Raw genomic sequence first — 20,378 nt, forward strand, 5'->3', positions numbered from 1 at the left:
CATTTAATCAATAAATTGAAAAATAAACATTTTCACATTTACGTTTGATAAAAAATTCAACTCTGTACATCGAATAAAAATATAACAGGCGTGAAATTTAAGCTTAGAAAGTTTCTCAAGCAAATTGTGGATAACGTGGGGCATATTTCCGTGTCTTCCACGAGCATCATTACTCAATTTGGATAACGTTTTAAATGACCAAATAAAATCGTCGAAAATCGTGGAAGATCAACCTCGATCGGGACGTGCGCGAATTTTATAGTATTTCCGACCTTTCTCAATCATACAGACACTGACGATTAACACATCATTTTCTGTTCAGTGGTCGGCAATTGAAATTCACTGATGGACTGTAGAGGTGAATCCGTGAGTTACTTACCCATTGAGACTTTTAAACCCGAACAACTGTTAAAGCTATAAAGCTATATAAATACTTGTGTTGGTATTTTGATCTACACAAGCTGGTTTCGAATTATCGCTTTCAGATTCCAAAGTGATTGTTTGATTTGAGAGTTGAGAAAAGGCTAAGAATGGCTTCTTCGAGCAATGAAGGAGTGCAAGAGGTCCCTGGAAGCTATGGCCTGCCTATCCTCGGAGCCATTGCAGATCGTTTCGACTATTTCGTGAAGGAAGGTGTAGATGCTTTCTTTAAAAACCGCATTGAGAAATATAAGAGCACTGTATTCAGAGTAAATATGCCGCCTGGCCCGCCTCTGTTTCCCGATCCTCGCGTCATAATTCTACTGGACGCCAAGAGCTTTCCCATACTCTTCGATGTGAGTAAAGTAGAAAAGAAGAACGTCTTCACTGGCACATACATGCCCAGCACAGACTTTACCGGTGGCTACCGGGTGCTCTCGTATTTGGACCCTTCTGAAGAAAATCATACCAAGCTCAAGAACTTCTGCTTCCATGTACTTAAGAGCAACGCAACCAAATGGTTTCCGGAGTTCGAACGGGCCACAGGAGAGCTGTGGGCTAAGCTTGACAAACAATTTGCTGAGTCCGGCAAGGCCGAATATACCAGCGAGAATTTGCAAATGTGTTTTAATTTTCTGTGCAGGTCGGTGCTGAACAGAAATCCTGTAGATTCGGGACCTGCCAGTCTGGGAACGAATGGGCCTACTTATGTTCAGAAGTGGATTGGGCTTCAGCTCGCTCCGATTGCAAGCACTGGCGTGCTTCCTAAGATCTTGGAGGAGGTTACCATCCACGCTGTCCCTCTGCCGTTCCTGCTTGTGCGTGGGGATTACAACAAAGTGTACGATTTCTTCTGGACGTATGGCAAAGAGGCGCTGGACGCAGCGGAGCAGCAGTTCGGCTTAAAGCGAGACGAGGCGTGTCATAATTTGGTGTTCAACATATGCTTCAACACCTTCGGAGGAATGTTCGTTTTTTTTCCCAGCCTCATAGAACACCTTGCGGCGGCGGGCAAGCAGCTGCACGCAGATCTGGCAGAAGAAGTAAGATCTGCCATTAAAGATAACGGAGGAATGAACATGAGAGCACTGGAGAGCATGGCGTTGGTCCGGTCGATAGTGTATGAAGCGCTGAGGATCGAGCCGCCCGTGCCGTTTCAGTATGGACATGCGAAAGAAGATTTGGTGGTGGAGTCGCACGATGGGAAATATGCTGTAAAGAAGGGAGAGATGCTTGGTGGGTATCAGCCATTTGCCACCAGAGATCCCAAGGTGTTTGACAATCCTGAGGAGTTTCTTCCGCGGCGTTTCATTGGAAAGGAAGGGGAGAAATTGTTGAGATATGTGCTGTGGTCGAATGGACCGGAGACTGAGGAGACGACGGTGAATAATAAGCAGTGTGCGGGGAAGAACTTCGTGGTGATGATATCACGGCTGCTGGTGGCGCATCTGTTCTCTCATTACGATTCCTTCGAGATCGACCGGTCCAAAACCACTAAAGTTGTTTTTACCTCCCTGCAGAAGGCCACTTCTTAATTCCGCGTCTGTCTCTCTTTGATGTCATTAGTTGATGTCATTACTTTCTTTAATGTCTGTCTAGTCTTTCTGTATACCTCTACTTAATAAAGAGTGGCTAATGTCAGTCCGTCTTTTTGTATACCTCCGGGATGATAACGTGCTTATTTGCATTATAATACTCGGTGATAATGACCGATAATTTCCTTTCCAATGAATGCATAGTTGTCTGTGAAAATTAAACGACAAAACAGTTTTTTTAATGCATTACCAAAATACTTTAATGCATTATTATCGTCAGCCTGCATAACACTCATCAGAAAGAGGTGCAAGGTTTATGCTAATTTATATCTATATCTATATCTATATGTTAGAGAGTATATCTATATGTTAGAGAGTATAATTTGATATGTACATATAAGATACGTTAATTTAATTTATAATATCTTAGATGTAGAATAGTATTTTTTGTGTATACAATTTTAAAATAGAATATTTGAATTTAGGTTTTTTTTTTGGTCTATTTGTTTCAGTTGACAATTCAACAATTTTAAACCAATATAGTAATGGAGGAGCAACGGTTATGCCAATTGTAATTTATATAGAATTTTCTATAAATTGGATAGCAGCATTGGACCAATGGATAACCGAAGAATTTTATAAAGAAATCTTTAAAATGTTTATTGACATGCTAAACTAAGATCTAATGTCTCAAAATTATAGAACTATATAATTGTCATCTATCAGTCAAAGTTAAATCATTAATAAATAATTGTTATTTTTATTTTATGACTAGAGGTTTGGGTTTATTTTTAGTTCGCTAGTAGGGGTGATTGTGTTTCCTAAAGGAGTGGTAGGTATTTATCAAGTGCCATATAGCATTTAATTGGATATAAGTACATAATGACTCTTCATCTCAATTTGCATATCACAATAAGAGAAGTTTTTTATTGTACAATAGAGGAGTTAGAGGAAGAAATAAGCAAAGATGTGTTTGAGCTCTATTCACATGTTGAAAATAGCCTCTTTCTTTGAGTACAATACATTCTACTACTATTTTTTTAGTTGTAATGAAATTATATTTATATCACAGAATTGACATGTGCCCAAATTATCATAGTAAAATGGTAGAAATTAGATCTTTATAATGAAAGTATTGTGAAATTTTATGACCAAAAAATTATAATTTAAAAAAAAATGTGAACAAACTCCAAGAAAGACTACTAAATGAAGTAAAGTGACATCATTTCAAAGGCTACTGGCAGTCAACATTGAATATCTATTTTTTATAACAATCTATAAGATCATCTTCAAAATAACAACAAAGCATGAATTGCTTGTTTGGGTTTGGTGGTTCATAAATTCTTTTATGTGTGAAGTTGGGCAATGCTATGCAAAATATAATATTAAAAATATAAAAAAATATTTTGATTCACTTTTTATATCCAAAATTAAATATATAAAGTGACCAATAAGTGATAATTCGAATAAAATACAAAGATAAATCAAACCAATTTATATTAGTCACTTTTAGAATTAATTTAAGATTTAAGTTTTACATTTATTATTTTTCATTTCTAAAAAGTGTTTATTTCCCTTATTCGCCATGGATACATACAGGTCTACCTAGGGCATGTTCTTGAGACTCTAGGTTTGCTCCTCGTATGTCTTAGATGCACGTAGAGGGGACCCACAAATGAGATGGAATGAGAAAAACTTCAAAGACCATGGATGTACAATAAGAATTCTCAGGTCAGTCCAAGTATGAGCTAGGTGCCCTAAGAACCATTTTAAGCTGTCCTAGATGACCACATTTATGATGACAAGATTCCTTTATTCAAAAAAATGGATGAGTGTTGGAACGATTTAGTCCATGAAATTGACAATTATATTTAACTATCAAGACAAATCTCAGAAGGTTGGATTCAACCAAGGCTTTTGATATAGTGATACAAGCATCGGAAACTAGAAGTGAAACCAGGAGTTATGCTAGTGGATATTTCCATTTTGGTTATATTACAATGCCAAATCATACAGGTTGATTTCTAGAAGCACGGTATGTGTAACGTCCCCTTAAGAGACAATTTACTTCAAATTGACTGCAAGAGATTTCTTTCTTTCTTATTAAAACATGAATTAATTATGGATATTGATAACCAATATTCTATATAGTGATAATTAATGGTTCGTTATAAACCCTATATCGGTTCTGAACATACAATTTCTATAAATATATGATATTACAGTATGTATCTTTTATGGACTGGATGAAATGTCCTTGTGGTCTCTGATTTATCTTTGGAAATCATACACTGGCAAACTGATCTAATCTATTATGATGAAGAGATTTTTGCTCTTCTTAAGATATCGTTATATTATATGCTTATGAAACTCCTCCTTATTTGATAATAGCAATATTGCTATGTTTGATTTGGTCTCTAGAAGTATGCGAGGTAGTGGTGTTGTTTTTTATTTCTTCCTTGAATATATGCGACATGTTTTGGTGCCAAAGGCAGATGCTCGATTTGAGCATATATCCAAATAAGATATAAGTAATAAACAAAAACAATATTCGATGATTATTGAAATATTATGAAAAAAAAAGGCATACTTCATTAATCGTTCATTTTAAGGTAAATACTCAACTTTTAAATCATTGATAGGGTTCAATAAAGCACCAAAGCTTTTTAAGGGGATAAGTCTTAAAGTAAGATTATTTGTAATTATGAAACATTCAAATGAAGATCGAAGTGTTGTCGCTTGACCAAGTTCATGCTTCTGTTATTAAATTCTTTGCAAAAGCATCTACAAATCCTACTTTTCCTCAAAACAACTTATGTTGGAAGATAGGTACAAGAGTTTCATGTCCAAATTCATCACAATTTCATAAACATTTGCTTGATAAATTCAAACCTTATTATTTTCCTATTGAGAGTGAGGTTTTCCCAAAATCCAACCTATAGAATTAGCTTTTCCACATACCAAGGTAGAATTGTATTCCTTGTCATTCACCAAAATCTTCTTTAAACCATTATCTTATATTATTTTTTGTATTATCTAAACCACGCGAAATGAAATCCAAATGCTAGGACTACTAATAGCTATAATGATCAATAAATTCCTATCCAAGTTAGGGGATAGTAAGTTAGGGCATCTTAATTTGAATGAAAATTTGGAAGAGAAAGAGAAAAACCCAAATTTACCAATGGTTTAGCACATGCTATAGGTTTCCCTCCCTTAGTTCATAATACATTGACCTAATTTTATCTTTTGTTAAACATTACCAAACTAAAATAAAGGAAAATTCAGTTGATTGATGATATGATAATAGCCAAACTAGATTGTGCTCTTAATAGATTCACATTTGGGCTATTGGTAATGAAGAATATGATAATATAGATTTGATTTTTGTTGACTACTTCCAAGAGAAGAAATACTTATTCTTCAATAACATAGAAATTACTAGATCAAAGTAATAAAAATGGGCAATTCGTAGTTACCAAAGAAATTGTGGAGTGTAATTTAATGAAAACATGTTTGATATGATCGTCTTGTTGAGTAGGGTCATGGGAAGGGAGGATACAAGAGAACTTAATTAATCAATGTGTCAGGACATAACAATCATTTTTTATGGAAAAAAATATATTAATCAGGGAGAAATAATCAATGATAAACATGCATCAACAATCAGTGATCTTCCTTATAAATCAATTCTTTTATGCAATTTTATTTTTTTCTATGTAATTGTGAGCATGATACCATAGATAGGGTTGTAGGCACAAGAAAATATATGATCGTTAGCCTTAATTTCAATTAGAAATTGAAAATCAACAATTTAAGCATTATAGGAGACCAAATGATGCATTCACCATGCTAATCATCAAAAAATAAGAGGCAAACATGAATTTAGAATCTCCCAAAAAGTAATCAAATCGTTAACTCAATTTAGAAGTTATTTCATATAGTATTTACTTACATTTAAATTAAGGATTCGATGGACCTCTATATAAAGTTCCTTAATATGTGAGTGATCATTATGCTAGTAATGTAGACATCATGTAGTGAAAGAGAAGGACTTGATGATGACTGTGGGAATGATGGGCATGGTGTTACCATTGATTTGGGAGCAACCAATATTATTTTCGTTGTCTTGCATGCTTCCCAAGTAGTCTTACTCAACACCCATCACTCTCCAGATTCTTTGGACACATTAATATATTTTCAATGACAAATTTTTTTCAAATGCCCACTAAATCAACACATGATTTTCTTATTTTCTTTTGATTCCTTACATGGTAAATACCATGTTAATGACCTCTTATATGTTCCTCCAACTTTAGAAAGATCAAGTTGACCACATTTGTGAAAGATGTGCTTTTAACCTCACTCAACCTGTTTAAAGCGCATCTTACTTAAGCTACCTGTATGTTTAAGAATGAATCCATAATGAACAATCGTGAAGCCCAAAGTATCTATCTCACAATTATCGGTCGATGATGTGATATAGATGATTTTGACCTTTTTATCTATCCCTCGTTTGCAAGCAATAATATTTCTCAGTCGCTTCTAATTCAATTCAAGCAGTCACCGCTTTCCCACCGCAACAATGAATATCGACCATTAAAACTCTACCAGATGTTTGCAAGGGACTGAAAAAATATAGAAAAGCAAATGGACGAGATCTTTTTAAGTGAAAAATGGCGTCACCTCTTACCAATATTCGCCATAGATAAGCTTTCAACCTGCAACTTCCAGCCTTTCTTGATATCAACGTTGTAACTTGTACTGTGTCCTGATGTGTACCTTCCTTACCCCACTCAACAAAATAATGAACAATGGCGTCACTTCTGCCAGTATTCGCCTCGGATTCTCTTTTATCCTACCAATTCGGTCATAGCTATGAGGTGTAGATTCCATAAGTAATCATAATTGTGATGTTCAGAAAACCGGATCAATCCGTGTAAGGTGTAGATTTAACCCATGGATCTTGGAGTGCATGCACACCATCGTCTCGTGCAGGAATCGTTTGAGTCTGTGTAGGGGATTTGTAATGGAGATATTTTCGAAGCAGTACCAAATCTTCAATCCGTGATTTGTGTGTGGAGTCTGTTTCGGAACAGACAGGATGTGGAGGAATACCCGGCGAAGGGCTGGCTGGTACCACCAAGTGGACAAAAGTCTTAGATAGTATTGATGGAATAAGGTCTAGTGTTTCCGATGTGCACATACGAGACTCAGCCGCGTGTGGGTAGGTGAAGCATTTTGGACAACACGTTGAGAAAACATTTTTCTTGTGAGGTTCTTGTTTGATATGTTCCATGTATCTGGACATATGAATCAACAATAGAATAAAATTGGTGAATAAACATAATTAATTGTAGAATTGGGTAGTTAATTAGTCAGGTCAATATTTGTTGAGTCAATAACATAAGCAAGGTAAGAAACAAGATTGTTTGGGTTGAAAGTTAAAAGGTGTCACAATTTATATAGTAGTCATAAATATTCATATAAACTTTTGTTCCATCTACAATCTAAGATATTGTTCTTAGCTTTCCTTTTAATGCTTCCATAACTAAATGCTTGGCGATTGGCAAGGCCTAGTCTCAACCAACAATATAAATAACTGAAACTAATTTGTTTCTTCTTATGACTTTGGATCATGTGGATATGGTTTTGGAACTATTGACCTTTGTTTCGACTCAGCTTAGTTTTGCTCCATATATCATTTCTTCCCCTATATATGTTTAAACTAGAATTATGCTTGACTTTGGAACTACATACCAGTCTATTACAACAACAGAGTCGCTAGCTAGCTTGAGCTTTAGGAGATGTTGGCACCCCTATTTGTCATACCCCTATGAATTTGTTTTGCTCCACAAGTTGTTACTTTTGTTCTTCCCTCATGCACTTGGCAACAACTTTTGTTATTTTAAAATGCCTTTAGTTGTTGACATTTTTCTTTCAATTCATAACCCTTTGTTTATACTTAGAAAAGAGGTTCTAAAACTTGTGTTGATAGTCGACAAGGTTTTTAGAATCTCATTGCTCAATTTTTTTTTTTCAACTCCCTTTGTTTGGTAGAATTGGGCTAAGCAAGTGTCAACATTTGGCCAAGCTTTAGAAACCTTTGTTGCCTTCCAACACTTAGGTTTTAATAACCTTCTTGAAGCCTAAGGTTCTCTTTATAACTTTCAAAGGTGGAAAAAGCGGGGATCTTAGTTGAAAGGTTTTAAGTGGTTTTAGAACCACTATGATTGCTAAAGTGGATTCAACTTTCAATGGGATTTATAGAAAAATCAAAAGAAGATGAAAAATTTGGTATAATAAGGCATCAATGAGTTGGCTCAAATCTAGAACTTTTGTTAGGAGCTAAGAAGGTTTTTACAACCTTATCAAAGCCAAACAAAAAATTAATAACTCAAGAAGATGATGATGGTCATGGTGTTTGTTGAAAATTTGTAGTGGTTTGGTTGGGATTTAGGTGCCATCAACCTTGTAAATCCTTTAATTTATTATTTTCCTAATATCATTTGTAATTTACCCATAAGAGTTTAAATCGTTTAACCAATGCTAGTGAAAGAGAGCACGTAAAGGCAAAGCTATTTTTATCATTTGTCCTCTAGGGAAAGAAAAAAATAGCTAGGTGACCCCTCTAGAAATATTCTATTTTGAGGTGCTTGGACACTTTTTAGAAGTTGTAAGAGAATAGATGATGGTTATGACAGTTATAATAGTTAGATCAAGTAATTTAGTTATTCTTACCTTATAGAGTAAAAATCAATAATAATAATTAAATAAACTTGCTAAATTTTACTCAAGCATCAAAGTCGAATGTTTCATTCAGCAAAGACTTTGTCATGGACATCCTTTTTGCAACTGATGCATCTTGCGTAGTTGTATTCTGATTACTATAGGATCATAAGTGCAAATAGCACTGTAGGATTGACAAAAAGGAACTGGCACTCGAGGCCTAGAAAACTCACCCACATCACAAGTGTCGCATACTATATAAGGTTCTGGGTGAGTGAGCTAATGGAGTCTAATGTATCCACCTCAACATTTTCCTTCACAACCGAAGGAATAGTCACATGCTCTACTGCAAGTCTACCCAATAGTCTTGATGGTAGGTTTGGGTCAAGTTGTGCCCCCACTCTGTCATGTGAGGAACCCCCACCTCTAGTGTATCAATCTAACAAATCAAAAAAGTTTGTAATCTCATTGAGGGCAAACTCAAAATAAAGTTTCCTTAAAAAATACTACCACACCTCATGATTATTACACAAAGGTTGATCAAAAACCATCCACCACCTATCCCAAAAATTATTCTTATCCCTTCATGGTTGCATCAATGGATGGGGAATCTCTTGAATCTAGTTGCTAAGGGTTGATTGGTTCAGGGGTCAATGACGAGGGCACACAAGGTAGATTTGTTGTTAATTTTCTTTTCTTTACTTGCTTATATGATAGGTTGTTCGCATATAATTATCTTTGTTCTTCCCTTTTATTAGACCATAAATTAATTTTATCACTCAATGAACCTACATGAGACACAATGAATTGCAAAGATCTGGCGAGGCTTGTCCTATGCAAGTTTGTTGTAGTAGGATCTCTCAACCTTGTAATCAATTCCTCAAGTTGTTTTTTAGTTATTTTCTATTTCCCCTAATATGTTTTCTTGTGATCCTGTAGGATGCCTATGAAATGATGGAGGTGTTTGTTGCGTTTACTATTCAACAAGGTATAAATGAGGAGGTGGTGGAGAATTTGGCACATTTGGGGGTGGAATAACATTTCTTAAAAATTAAAACAAATTTTCATTATAAAAACTTATTTGAAAACTACATTTTGATCAAAATTTCAAACCAAAAATGCATAAATACTTATCTCTTTTACATTGTTGCTATCTTCTTGGCATCTTGATGATGATTTGTCAAACTAAGCTAAAAAAATGGCTTTCTATTTGGGTAGCGCATGTTGCAATCGTCCAAAACTCATAGGTTGCACGATGGACCAAAGTTTTTTGTAAATGAAAATGAAGGTTTTTTTTTGTTTTACTTTATCATTTGACGTGTACTAGTTTGAAGTTTGTTGATAATAAGTCAAATGTGTGAAAATTAATGCAAATAGGATTTGGATAAGATCAAATATATTCAAATACGTACATGTAGGAATAAAGAAATGTTAAAGATCTAGAAATGAATAAAATTTAATAATTTATGACATTTATCATTATACAATTATATTAAGTTATTCCATCAAAATTAGTCTAACTTTTTAAAAAGTTAACATAAATATATAAAATTGAAGAAAATTGACAAATGCTATTTTAATCCATAAAATATACCACTATATCAAATACCGGATTGTTTGCAAAATCACTCTACTCAAAACACTATTTAAGAATAGAAAATTGTTTTAAGCAAGCATAATTTCAATATTGTAACCTTTTTATTTAAATTCAAAAGTTGCTATCACGGCTCCCACATCCTTTTTTTTAATTTAAAACACACAGTTTTCACATCTAGATAATTAGGTCGGATGACGCCTACGAAATCAATTTGGGAAGCAAACAGTTCTTCAAAAACATAAATGGCAGCATGCCAAATCTTTTTGCTCTCACCCATTGCGCACATGCGAAAAACTAAAATCCGAGATGATGTTAAATAAATAAATCCCAGGATACTCGAGTCGCAAAATATTAGTAAAATATTATCCGTATCAATTAAAAAAGGTTTTCACTTTCACCCATGCATTCAGACGCATCTATTTTGGCTTCAAAATGGCAATACGAATTGACTAACATGCGCGTTTTACACCATCGAATTTGCCATAAACGACTGCAATTGACTAAGACGTCGCTATCATGCTGTACGGAAGGTTCGTTTTGAAGCCAGAATAGCTTAGACCATGCATTCCCGATATTCCTGTATATCCTGCAGCCTGCCTCATCTGAAACGAAGTTTTGGAAAATTTTAATGCTAGATCATGATCACAGCAGAATCAGTCATCACATTTATGAGAAGATTGGAAACCACGTGACTGACAGCATGGATAAGATTTTGAAATCAGGATAGAGTGCAAGTTGGGTTGCAGTATGAAAGATAACCCGAGGTGTAGAAGTGATGCCATTTTATTATTTTCCCGGTGAGGTATAAAACACGTTTCTTTAAACGGCGAGAAGCCATTACCGTCAAAACTCGCCCGTCTGTGTATAAATAGACGTGTGGAGCAGCCAATGTCAATCTCAATCTCAACTAGTGTGAGTGTTTTAAGAGTTCGTTTGATCGCCAGCTTACACGTTAAGCCTTGGCGAGAAAGTGTTTGGAGTAAGATAGTTTTTAGGTGTAGCCCAGATGAGTTTATTCGGTAACATCTCTCTTCCAAAAATTCCAACGATTCCAACGATTCCAACAATTCCAACCATTTCATTGCCCTCTAAAAATGGGAATCCAGGGGTGTTTGAAATCAAAGGAGAAGTAGTGTTAATGAAAGCATATCTTGCGGATGTTACTGATTACTCTGCCACGATTGCAGACACAGTCTCTGAATTGATCGGGCAGAAAGTCTTTCTTCAGCTCGTCAGCAGCGACAAGATTCATGAAGGTAATATTATTACTGGTTTTTATTGTCAGTTATTACCATAGGATCCTAAGTGGGTATATTGATTTTTCTTTTCTGCACCTTGGGCATAATTAATTTATAGGATTGTCCAACGAATGACTGGTAATGGTATAGATTCGGGATTGGGGAAGAAAGGAGAGGAGGAATCAATAAGCTGGAATCCACTGGATGGTCCCATCGCTGGTGACTCGAAATTCTCCGTCAGCTTCACATGGAAGACTGAACTGGGATTGCCGGGTGCATTGTTGGTCAGGAACGCGCACCCGAGGGAGTTCTTCTTGAAATCGCTCTCTCTTTCTGCTGTACCTGGCAAACTTCCAGCAATACGCTTTGTCTGTAACTCCTGGATTCATCCTTACTATTTATTTAACAAAACGGACCGGGTATTCTTTACTACTCAGGTATAATCTGAAACAAATAATCTGAGAGCTTAGAAGTGATCAAGGAACAACGTTTTATTAATGTGCATTGTACCCTGAACATTGGTGATTTCAGAGCCATCTTCCTAATGAAACACCGGCGGGTTTGTTGACGCTGAGAAAGCGAGAGCTGGCTTCTCTGCGAGGAAATGGTACCGGAGAGAGAAAGTTTTATGAGCGTGTGTATGACTACGATCTTTACAATGATCTGGGTAACCCAGATAGTAGTCCCGATCTCCGCAGGGAGGTGCTCGGTGGGTCACAGGACCTTCCTTATCCCAGAAGATGTAGAACTGGACGTGCCCCCTGCAAAACAGGTTCTCTAAATATTATAGATCTTCAAGCCTTTGTCTGGTATTAATTGATTTTAGTTTAAATTAGTTTCGAGATTCAATCAATTATAATGTTTATGATATGGCAGATCGGAAGTTCGAGAGCTTGCCTCTGTTGCCCACCACCCAATACTACATTCCCCCAGACGAGAAGTTCCCTCATATCAATCTGTCCGACTACAGGTCTAATTTGGTGCGAGCCTTCGCCAAAAAGGTGGTACCCACCATCAAGTCCATATTTGGTGATGAGTTCCACTCGCTGCAAGAAGTGAAAGATATTTACAGCAAAGGCATCCCTAAGGCTCTCAACAATGTTATGGATCTTAGCCGAGATCTGATTCCTCTCCAAATGGTTAAAGGACTGTTCAGCACACAGGACCAATCTCTCATTAATTTCACAGTTCCCCAACTTATTAAGGGTGCGAGATCAATACTATTTATTTAATTGAAGTTTAAGCAATTTCTTCTAGTATTAGTCATCGACAAAATAACATATAATTGATACTTCAAATTTAAATTTTTATTTCTGACTTGCAGCTGACGAAAATGCGTGGAAGACAGACGAAGAGTTTGCACGACATGCCCTTTCTGGTCTCAATCCCATGGCCATTCAATGTCTGCAGGCAAGCAAATTGAAAAGCTCCCTGTTTTAATCTAATGTTAATGTTGATGTTGTAGTTGAATATTGATTATAATGCTAACCTTCTTCTCTTAAACTTGGAACAGAGCTTTCCTCCAACAAGCAGCTTGGACGCCGACTTATATGGCCCTCAAAACAGTTCTATAACGGCAGAACATATTGAGAAAAACCTCAATGGCCTTACGGTGCAGCAGGTATGTTATATCTATATAGTGATTCAACTAGTTCCACAACATATCAAAAAGAGAGAAAATTGTGATCCTTTGACCAATCTTGTGATGGGATTAAATGTGAACTGTTTGATTAGGCTGTGGAAGCAAAAAGACTCTTTATCTTGGACTACTACGATGCGTACATGCCCTACATTGAACGCATTAACAAAGAATCAGATGAACGTAAAATGTATGCCTCCCGCACTCTCTTCTTCCTCACAGACCAAGGAATTCTGAGGGTTGTGGCGATCGAGTTGTGTTTGCCTCACACCAGTCTTACCCAAGCTGAAAGAAAAGTTTACACCCCTGCACAAGAGGGAGAAGATGGCGCTCTGTGGCTGCTCGCCAAAGCTCATTCAAGAGTTAACGATGCTGGTTATCATCAGTTAATCAGTCATTGGTAATATCACATTGAAACAAGACAGTAAGTCTATTTGCATCGAGTGGACAAAATAATGTCACGATGGTTAACTTTTCCATTCTTGATGCAGGTTGAGAACTCATGCTGTCATCGAGCCTTTCATCATTGCTACTCACAGGCACCTAAGCAAAATGCATCCCCTTCACAAGTTATTACTCCCTCATTATTTTGATACCATGGACATTAATCAATCTGCTCGGCAGATTCTTATTAATGCAAATGGCGTTATTGAAGAAGGATTCACACCCTATCGATACGCCATAGAGTTGTCCTCTAAAGCATATAAACATTGGAAACTTAATGAACAGGGCTTGCCTGCCGATCTCATTAAAAGGTATAGTGCTCTCTTCTTTGTTAGTCCCTACTGTCAAATGCCATGTTGGTGTCATATAAATTATTCTAAGCTAGGAGATGTACCTATGCAATTGCAGAGGCATGGCAGTTGCAGATTCAACGGCACCCCACGGATTGAGGCTTGCGATAGAAGACTACCCATATGCAGTGGACGGTCTGGAGATCTGGGGCGCTTTAAAGCAATGGGTGAGTGATTATGTGTCTCTCTACTACAAGAGCGACGATGCAATCAAGGAAGACACAGAAGTGCAAACATGGTGGAAGGAAGCTGTGAATGTGGGGCATGGAGACCTGAAGAAGGAAAGTGTATGGTATCAGATGGAGTCGGTGGAGGAAGCGGCGGAAGCAATTACAACGATCATTTGGATTGCATCTGCTCACCATGCAGCCGTAAACTTTGGGCAATATGCGTACGGAGGATACATGCCCAATCTCCCCACTCTCAGCAGACGCCTAATTCCTGAGCAACATTCCCTCGACTATGCCCAAATGGTGAAGGATCCAGAGGCGTTTATGCTCTCAACAGTGTCCAACCCCAATCAGGCCACCACGGTGATGGCGGTGTTAGAGCTTCTGTCGAAGCATTCAACGGATGAAGCCTACTTAGGGCAGGTGAAGGGATCCACTCATGAATTGACTGACGATGAGGGCATCGAACAAGCGTTTGGAAAATTCTCTGCAGCTCTGGCTGGCGTGGAGAAAAATGTGTCAGAGAGGAACAAGAATTCCAACCTGAAGAACAGGTATGGGCCATCACAGGTTCCATACACACTGCTCTATCCGAACACCACCGACCTCTCCAGGGAGGGTGGATTGACTGGCAGGGGAATTCCAAACAGCGTTTCCATTTAATCTTTGTCTCTCTTTGCGACAACGTCAATATCGTATCCATTTCGTTTACAATAAGTGTTTGTTTAAAATAGCCGCTGCGACGATTCTGCATCGTTGTCGAGCTATTTAATTTGTCACTAAATGTAATGCAGTCATGTTGAAGTAGGTGGAGTTGGCACATACCTAGTTCATCTTATTTTAATAAAGAATTTTCGTTTCCTTCTCTCGCTTCGTATTGTCCCGGGTGGACCGTACAGGATAACAACTGATATATACATTAGAGTTAAAGCAGTACAGGCAATGGTAAAATTGGTTCAAATTTCGAAGTTCAATCTCATTGGCAAGATCTTTAAACATTTAATAATTTCTATTCGTCTAAACACTGAAGAGTTAATAAACAGGAAAAAAAATATAATGTCAAAACGCAGCAAACCTGATTCAGTAACCCTGTCGCATAGCAAAATTTTGGTCTGGCTATGGCGTATCGATACGCATTACAACACTAGAATACATATATATTCGTCTGAAGACTAAAGAGTTAATAAACAGGAAAAAAAATATAATGTCAAAACGTAGCAAACCTGCTTCAATAAACCTGTCGCACAACAAAATTTTGGCCTGGATATTGCGTATCGATACGCATTACAACACTAGAATACAAATATGAGCATCTGCACGAAATTTTGTGATGTTTTGTGCAAAGAAGAGTTTCTCTGCCATCCAAAATATTCACATAAAATATTAAGAATAATGTTCAAATTAGGTTTATGAAACTACTTACTAGCATTTGCAGTCATATGAGGATCCAGTCAAAGTACATAAGAAATAAGAAATTAAAGGTAAAATTTATATAAATCTTAATATTTCATTTATATTTTGTTGTAATTATAAAAATAACATATATGCAAGTTGAATGAAGTACTATGTTACAAATTCAATTGTACAAGTCAAGTGATATTTCAAAGGTCCAAATTGAACATAATAATGGATGACAGTTATTATAGATGAAATCTAAAATCTAAAATCTGAGAGTAATGAGCATATGATATTTCAAACTATTGTAGTCTCTAGAGTACTCTTTTGGTTCTTCTTTGGTTGGTAAAACAACATAAAGAGCAACAAAAATTGCAAATATATGTATTATTGGTGCAATAAAATTCATTAACATGGCTTCAAAATCATATTTGTACAACCCCAAGTTCTCAAGGAAGGTATGCTTCTCCAAAAACCCAAGCTCCATTGTTTCTATTACAAACAAGTATTTTAGATGTTTAAACAACACACATCAAAAGAGTATACCACCCCCATGTAAACTATTGTAGTCTCTAGAGTACCCTTTTGGTTCTTTGGTTGGTAAAACAATATAAAGAACAACAAAAAATGCAAATATATGTATTATTGGTGCAATAAAATTCATTAACATGGCTTCAAAATCATATTTGTACAACCCTGAGCTCTCAAGGAAGGTATGCTTCTCCAAAAAACCGAGCTCCATTGTTTCTATTACAAACAAATATTTTAGACGTTTAAACAATACACGTCAAAGGAGTATACCACCCCTCACAAAATCCAGTGAAACTTGGAAAGAAGAAAGAGAAGAATCCAACCAACCATTGAATAAGAATCAAATTCAAAGTGATAATAAACTAGGATTGTGCTTGATTGATCATATGAGAATACCATTCATTTGTGAAACAAAGAAAATATGGTGTTTTTTAAAAAAAAAAGGGGTAAACACTTTTGATCCGGAGCTATAAACTAGTGAGGTCACAAATGGGAGACTTCATCCCCATGTAAACATTTAACAATATCAACCCAACAAGGTTTGAACCTTGATGGCAATAACAACAATGCCACAACTTAACCATCACAACATGCCAATGCTAGCAAACAAAGAAAATATGTTAAATCTACATATCATGCTTAATTATTGTGGGCACTTGAAAGGAAGTGGAGGTATATGTATATCATTCTTAATTATTAAAAGTGCCTATCCCAAGAGAATACATGTAAAGAGGTTTTCATGGGTCTTTTATCTACTTCCTTTGTGGCACAAATGATGAACCTACAAACTACCTAATTTTTCATTGCCCTTTTTCGTAGAAATTATGGTTGTTTTGTTCATAACTCTATAATAGACCTATAATTCATGTTGCTTCCCTAGTTGAGGTTTGCAATAGTTTGAGAAAACCTCCTCCTTTAGCTTCTTTATTAATGGTTGCTAGGTACATGAGTCCCTCCTTTATTACTTGTCACTTTTGGCTACAAAGGAATCGATGCATGTTCCAAGATCTTCAACATGTAGTTATTCAAGTCTGGCAAAAACTTAATAGAATACTTAGAGAAACCATTGAGGATAAATTTTATGATGAGGATCCTTTCAGCTTTATTGTTCAACATCTTGTCAATAATTTGAAGATCTCATTTCCTTCGACTTCTCAATTCAAGTCTACTTCTAGAGTTCAAAATTATAAGAAGGTGATCCATATGGGTAAGAGATCTCCTCCTTGTGCTTTCCTAAAAATTAATGCATATGGATCTTATAAAGGTGAGCTAGGTTTAGAAAGGATTGGTGGAATTGGATGAGATCATGCAAGCTCAAATCAACTTCTCTTTTCTAAGTTTATGGGCACTCACTCTAATAATCATATGGAAGTTTGTGAGCGTCTATTCTCTTTGCCCTTGGAAAAGCTCTTGCAAAAGGATAGAAGAATATTATGTGTGAGATTGATTCTATAGTGCTGGTCTCCCTTTTTAATAATAATATTTTTTAGAATATTTCTTAGAAACTTGTCCTAGTGGTTGAGACAATATTGTTTGTTCACATTTCAAGGGAAAGAACAAAGTTATTGACTATTAAGAAAAATAGACCTCAAAAGGTGTGCTTGGATGGGGAGTGGAGGATTGCAGAGGTTTGAGGCAAGATAAATCTTCATTTCTTGTTTAAATTCCTCATGAGGTTCAAAGGAATTAATGTTTGTTAGATTGAGTTGTGCATGGCAAGGTGTGACTACAGTTGTGGTTTTTCCCATTTTGTATTAATTGGTTATGTAGGAGTCCTTGGTGGGTTATCTTTTTGCTTTTGATTAAGATGACTATGATTACATGAGTTATGCATACATTGGAGTATTTTATATTATTTGTTTGGGTTAGTGCAGGATCAAGGGGGGCCAAAAAGTGGCAATGTGAAAAAAATAGCCTTCCTCACTTGCCTAAAAACACGAAAATCCGTGTTGACTTTTTGCTTGGCCTGGGTGTCAGTACACCTTGGCTTGGTAATTACCTATGCAAATCAGATATCGGATAAAATCGGATATCCGATTTTTATTTGTAATTTTAATTTTAAAAATATACTATATGTTACGTATTATATAATATAATATAATATAATATTATATTATATATGTAATGCCATAAAATGGTTAGTCCGGGGGTTAGTCAAATCAACATAAAACTAAACCATTAAAAAGCATTATCAAGAAAGATTAAGCATAGAAGCATATTAGAGATAAAAATGAATAAAGATTAAGACTTCACTCATGATGCTCCCTACGCCATTAGCTCTCCCTTGTTCCTCTTCTCTCCAAGTTCCCAAATGAGTGTAGCTCTCAGTAGCTTTTTACACTATTTTTGGACATCTTATGGAGATTCAAGTGTATGAAGTAAATACTCATGAAAATGCAAACATGAACAAGCTAAGAAATGAGATATTATGTAACTAACTAAGATTAATTCTAGACCAAAGTGAATTATGCTAAATACTCTCTAGATTTTACTATAAGCTAGATGCATGCAAGTTTTCAAGATCTGGATTATGAAGGAATGGGCTCTATTTATAGGAAAAATTGAGCAATGGATGGCCAGGATTGAAGGGTTTAATCAAGGGTCAAGCTTGAAAGTTGGGGATTCATGTGCACAATTTGCACCAATAAAATGGTGACAAGTGTCAACATAGGGTTGGGTTGAGAGAAGGGGTTGGAGGCATTGAATGCCTGAGAAGACCTCATGGTTATCTAGAAGGTAAGGGTCAAGCCTAAATTAAGATTACCCACTGGATTAAGAGTTAATCCAAGGATAAACCTTTGTGCAAATGATTAAGAGATAATCATGGTCAAAGCATTAAAGGCCTGATGAGACCCTTGGGTTGGGTAGAGGTTGAGTCAAAACAAATGTTTTAACCATGTAGGAGGGTTTGGGTTAACCATTAATGGTTTTTGAAGACTTTGTGGATTAAGTGGTTGAAGGTTGGAAGCTTTCAAAGGTTATCCAAGACTTTGAGACATTTAGTGGTTGAAGGTTGAAAGCCTTTAATGGTTATCAAAGACTTTTAGGCTTTGAGAAGTGACTCCATTTTGCTTAGGAATGTGACAATAATTAGGGGATGGATTAGGCTAATTAGGAAGGGGTTAGAAGAATCTAGAAGGGGATTAGATTTTGCAAGTGGATTTGGTGGGTGAGGGAAAATAGGATTTTATTTAAAATAAAAATTCATTTATTTCAATAAATGTGTGCAAGTTGCATTTGTAGGAAAATTGGGGTGGGGTGGGGATAATGATTTAAATAAATGTTTGATTTAATTTATTTAAAAGAGGAAAAGGGAGATCTTAATTAAATAAAATAGATTTTATTTATTTAATTGAATGGAATTTGATTTAATGAATTAATTAAAATAAATTGAATAATTTATTTAATTAATAGAAGAATGTTTGGGGATGAATTAATTAAATATTAATTTAATTAACTGATGGCTAGTAGATTTTTAATCAAATAAATAGCGAATATTTATTTAATTAAGCTGGATAGATTTGTGTGACTACATTTGCCCCTCTTTGAGATGGTGCGGTTTATTGCGTCGTTTCAAAGAAAGAAAAATTGGTGTGAAGAAATGCCCCATAAAATGTAAATTTAATGGGTGGTATGCCCCTCGAAAGATGGGCCAAAAAATTTCAAAAAATCGGGCGATCTCTCGAAAAAGAATGAAAAGTGGAGGGGAGGTAGAATAGAAGAAATTAGAACTAATGATGAAAGAATGGGAGAAAATGGAGTGAATATGAAGAAACAACAAGCCAGCAAGTACCCTTAGGTCATGCAGGAGATACAGTGAAAATGTGGTGGTTGTTCTTTTGAGTGATGCTATACAATTGATCAAAATTGGTTGAACAATCTGGTGCAATCGGTTGAATTGCCCCGGTCAGGTCAAAGCATGACAGTTGATGCCAGTTGTTTGCTTGGACAAGATAAAGTCTGAGTAAGTGAATCAAAGTGACCTGATGAGACTTAGGCAATTGATGCAATTGCCCGATGAAGTCAAGGTATATGAAGCAAAAATACTCGTTGAGACGTAGACAATTGATGTAATTGTCCGTTGGATTGTGTTTGATTGGTTGATCAATTGATAGTGTGTGCATGTGATGGATGGTTGTGGGGAATCATGGCAGCCCTGTTGAGACTAGGCCATTATGATAAATACCTGATGTAGTCTAGGATTACCATGATCGATTACCTGTTGAGACCCGAAGATACTTGATCGGAGTATCTGTTGATAGTCTAGGTGTGTGTGAGTCGATGTATCTGTGTAGATAGAGTAACTGGCTTAATTTTGTGGATGAATGAG

General features: G+C 36.1%; 2 protein-coding genes across 2 annotated transcripts; both read left to right on the top strand.

The window, feature by feature from the left end:
- Positions 1 to 475: 475 nt before the first annotated feature.
- Positions 476 to 2,148, top strand: LOC131048256 (allene oxide synthase 1, chloroplastic-like). The gene has a single exon (XM_059222253.1). It carries the CDS (start codon positions 531 to 533, stop codon positions 1,953 to 1,955), a length of 1,425 nt encoding a protein of 474 aa, XP_059078236.1. The 5' UTR covers positions 476 to 530; the 3' UTR covers positions 1,956 to 2,148.
- A 9,017-nt stretch (positions 2,149 to 11,165) lies between these two features.
- On the top strand, positions 11,166 to 14,973 carry LOC131873609 (linoleate 9S-lipoxygenase A-like). Its single transcript, XM_059216505.1, has 9 exons — positions 11,166 to 11,537; positions 11,670 to 11,956; positions 12,051 to 12,291; positions 12,396 to 12,725; positions 12,844 to 12,929; positions 13,033 to 13,140; positions 13,254 to 13,558; positions 13,650 to 13,913; positions 14,011 to 14,973. Exons 1-9 carry the CDS (start codon positions 11,288 to 11,290, stop codon positions 14,783 to 14,785), a joined length of 2,646 nt encoding a protein of 881 aa, XP_059072488.1. The 5' UTR covers positions 11,166 to 11,287; the 3' UTR covers positions 14,786 to 14,973.
- Positions 14,974 to 20,378: the final 5,405 nt, after the last annotated feature.

The sequence above is a fragment of the Cryptomeria japonica genome, chromosome 1 (genome assembly GCF_030272615.1).
Source record: "Cryptomeria japonica chromosome 1, Sugi_1.0, whole genome shotgun sequence".
Taxonomy (NCBI): domain Eukaryota; kingdom Viridiplantae; phylum Streptophyta; class Pinopsida; order Cupressales; family Cupressaceae; genus Cryptomeria; species Cryptomeria japonica.

Bases quoted from the DNA above. Each gene is read 5' to 3' on its own strand.
- LOC131048256 (XM_059222253.1), top strand. From the start codon at position 531: ATGGCTTCTTCGAGCAATGAAGGAGTGCAAGAGGTCCCTGGAAGCTAT.
- LOC131873609 (XM_059216505.1), top strand. From the start codon at position 11,288: ATGAGTTTATTCGGTAACATCTCTCTTCCAAAAATTCCAACGATTCCA. The intron at 11,957-12,050 runs GTATAATCTGAA...TGGTGATTTCAG, and splicing joins GGGTATTCTTTACTACTCAG to AGCCATCTTCCTAATGAAAC. The intron at 13,559-13,649 runs GTAATATCACAT...TTCTTGATGCAG, and splicing joins CATCAGTTAATCAGTCATTG to GTTGAGAACTCATGCTGTCA.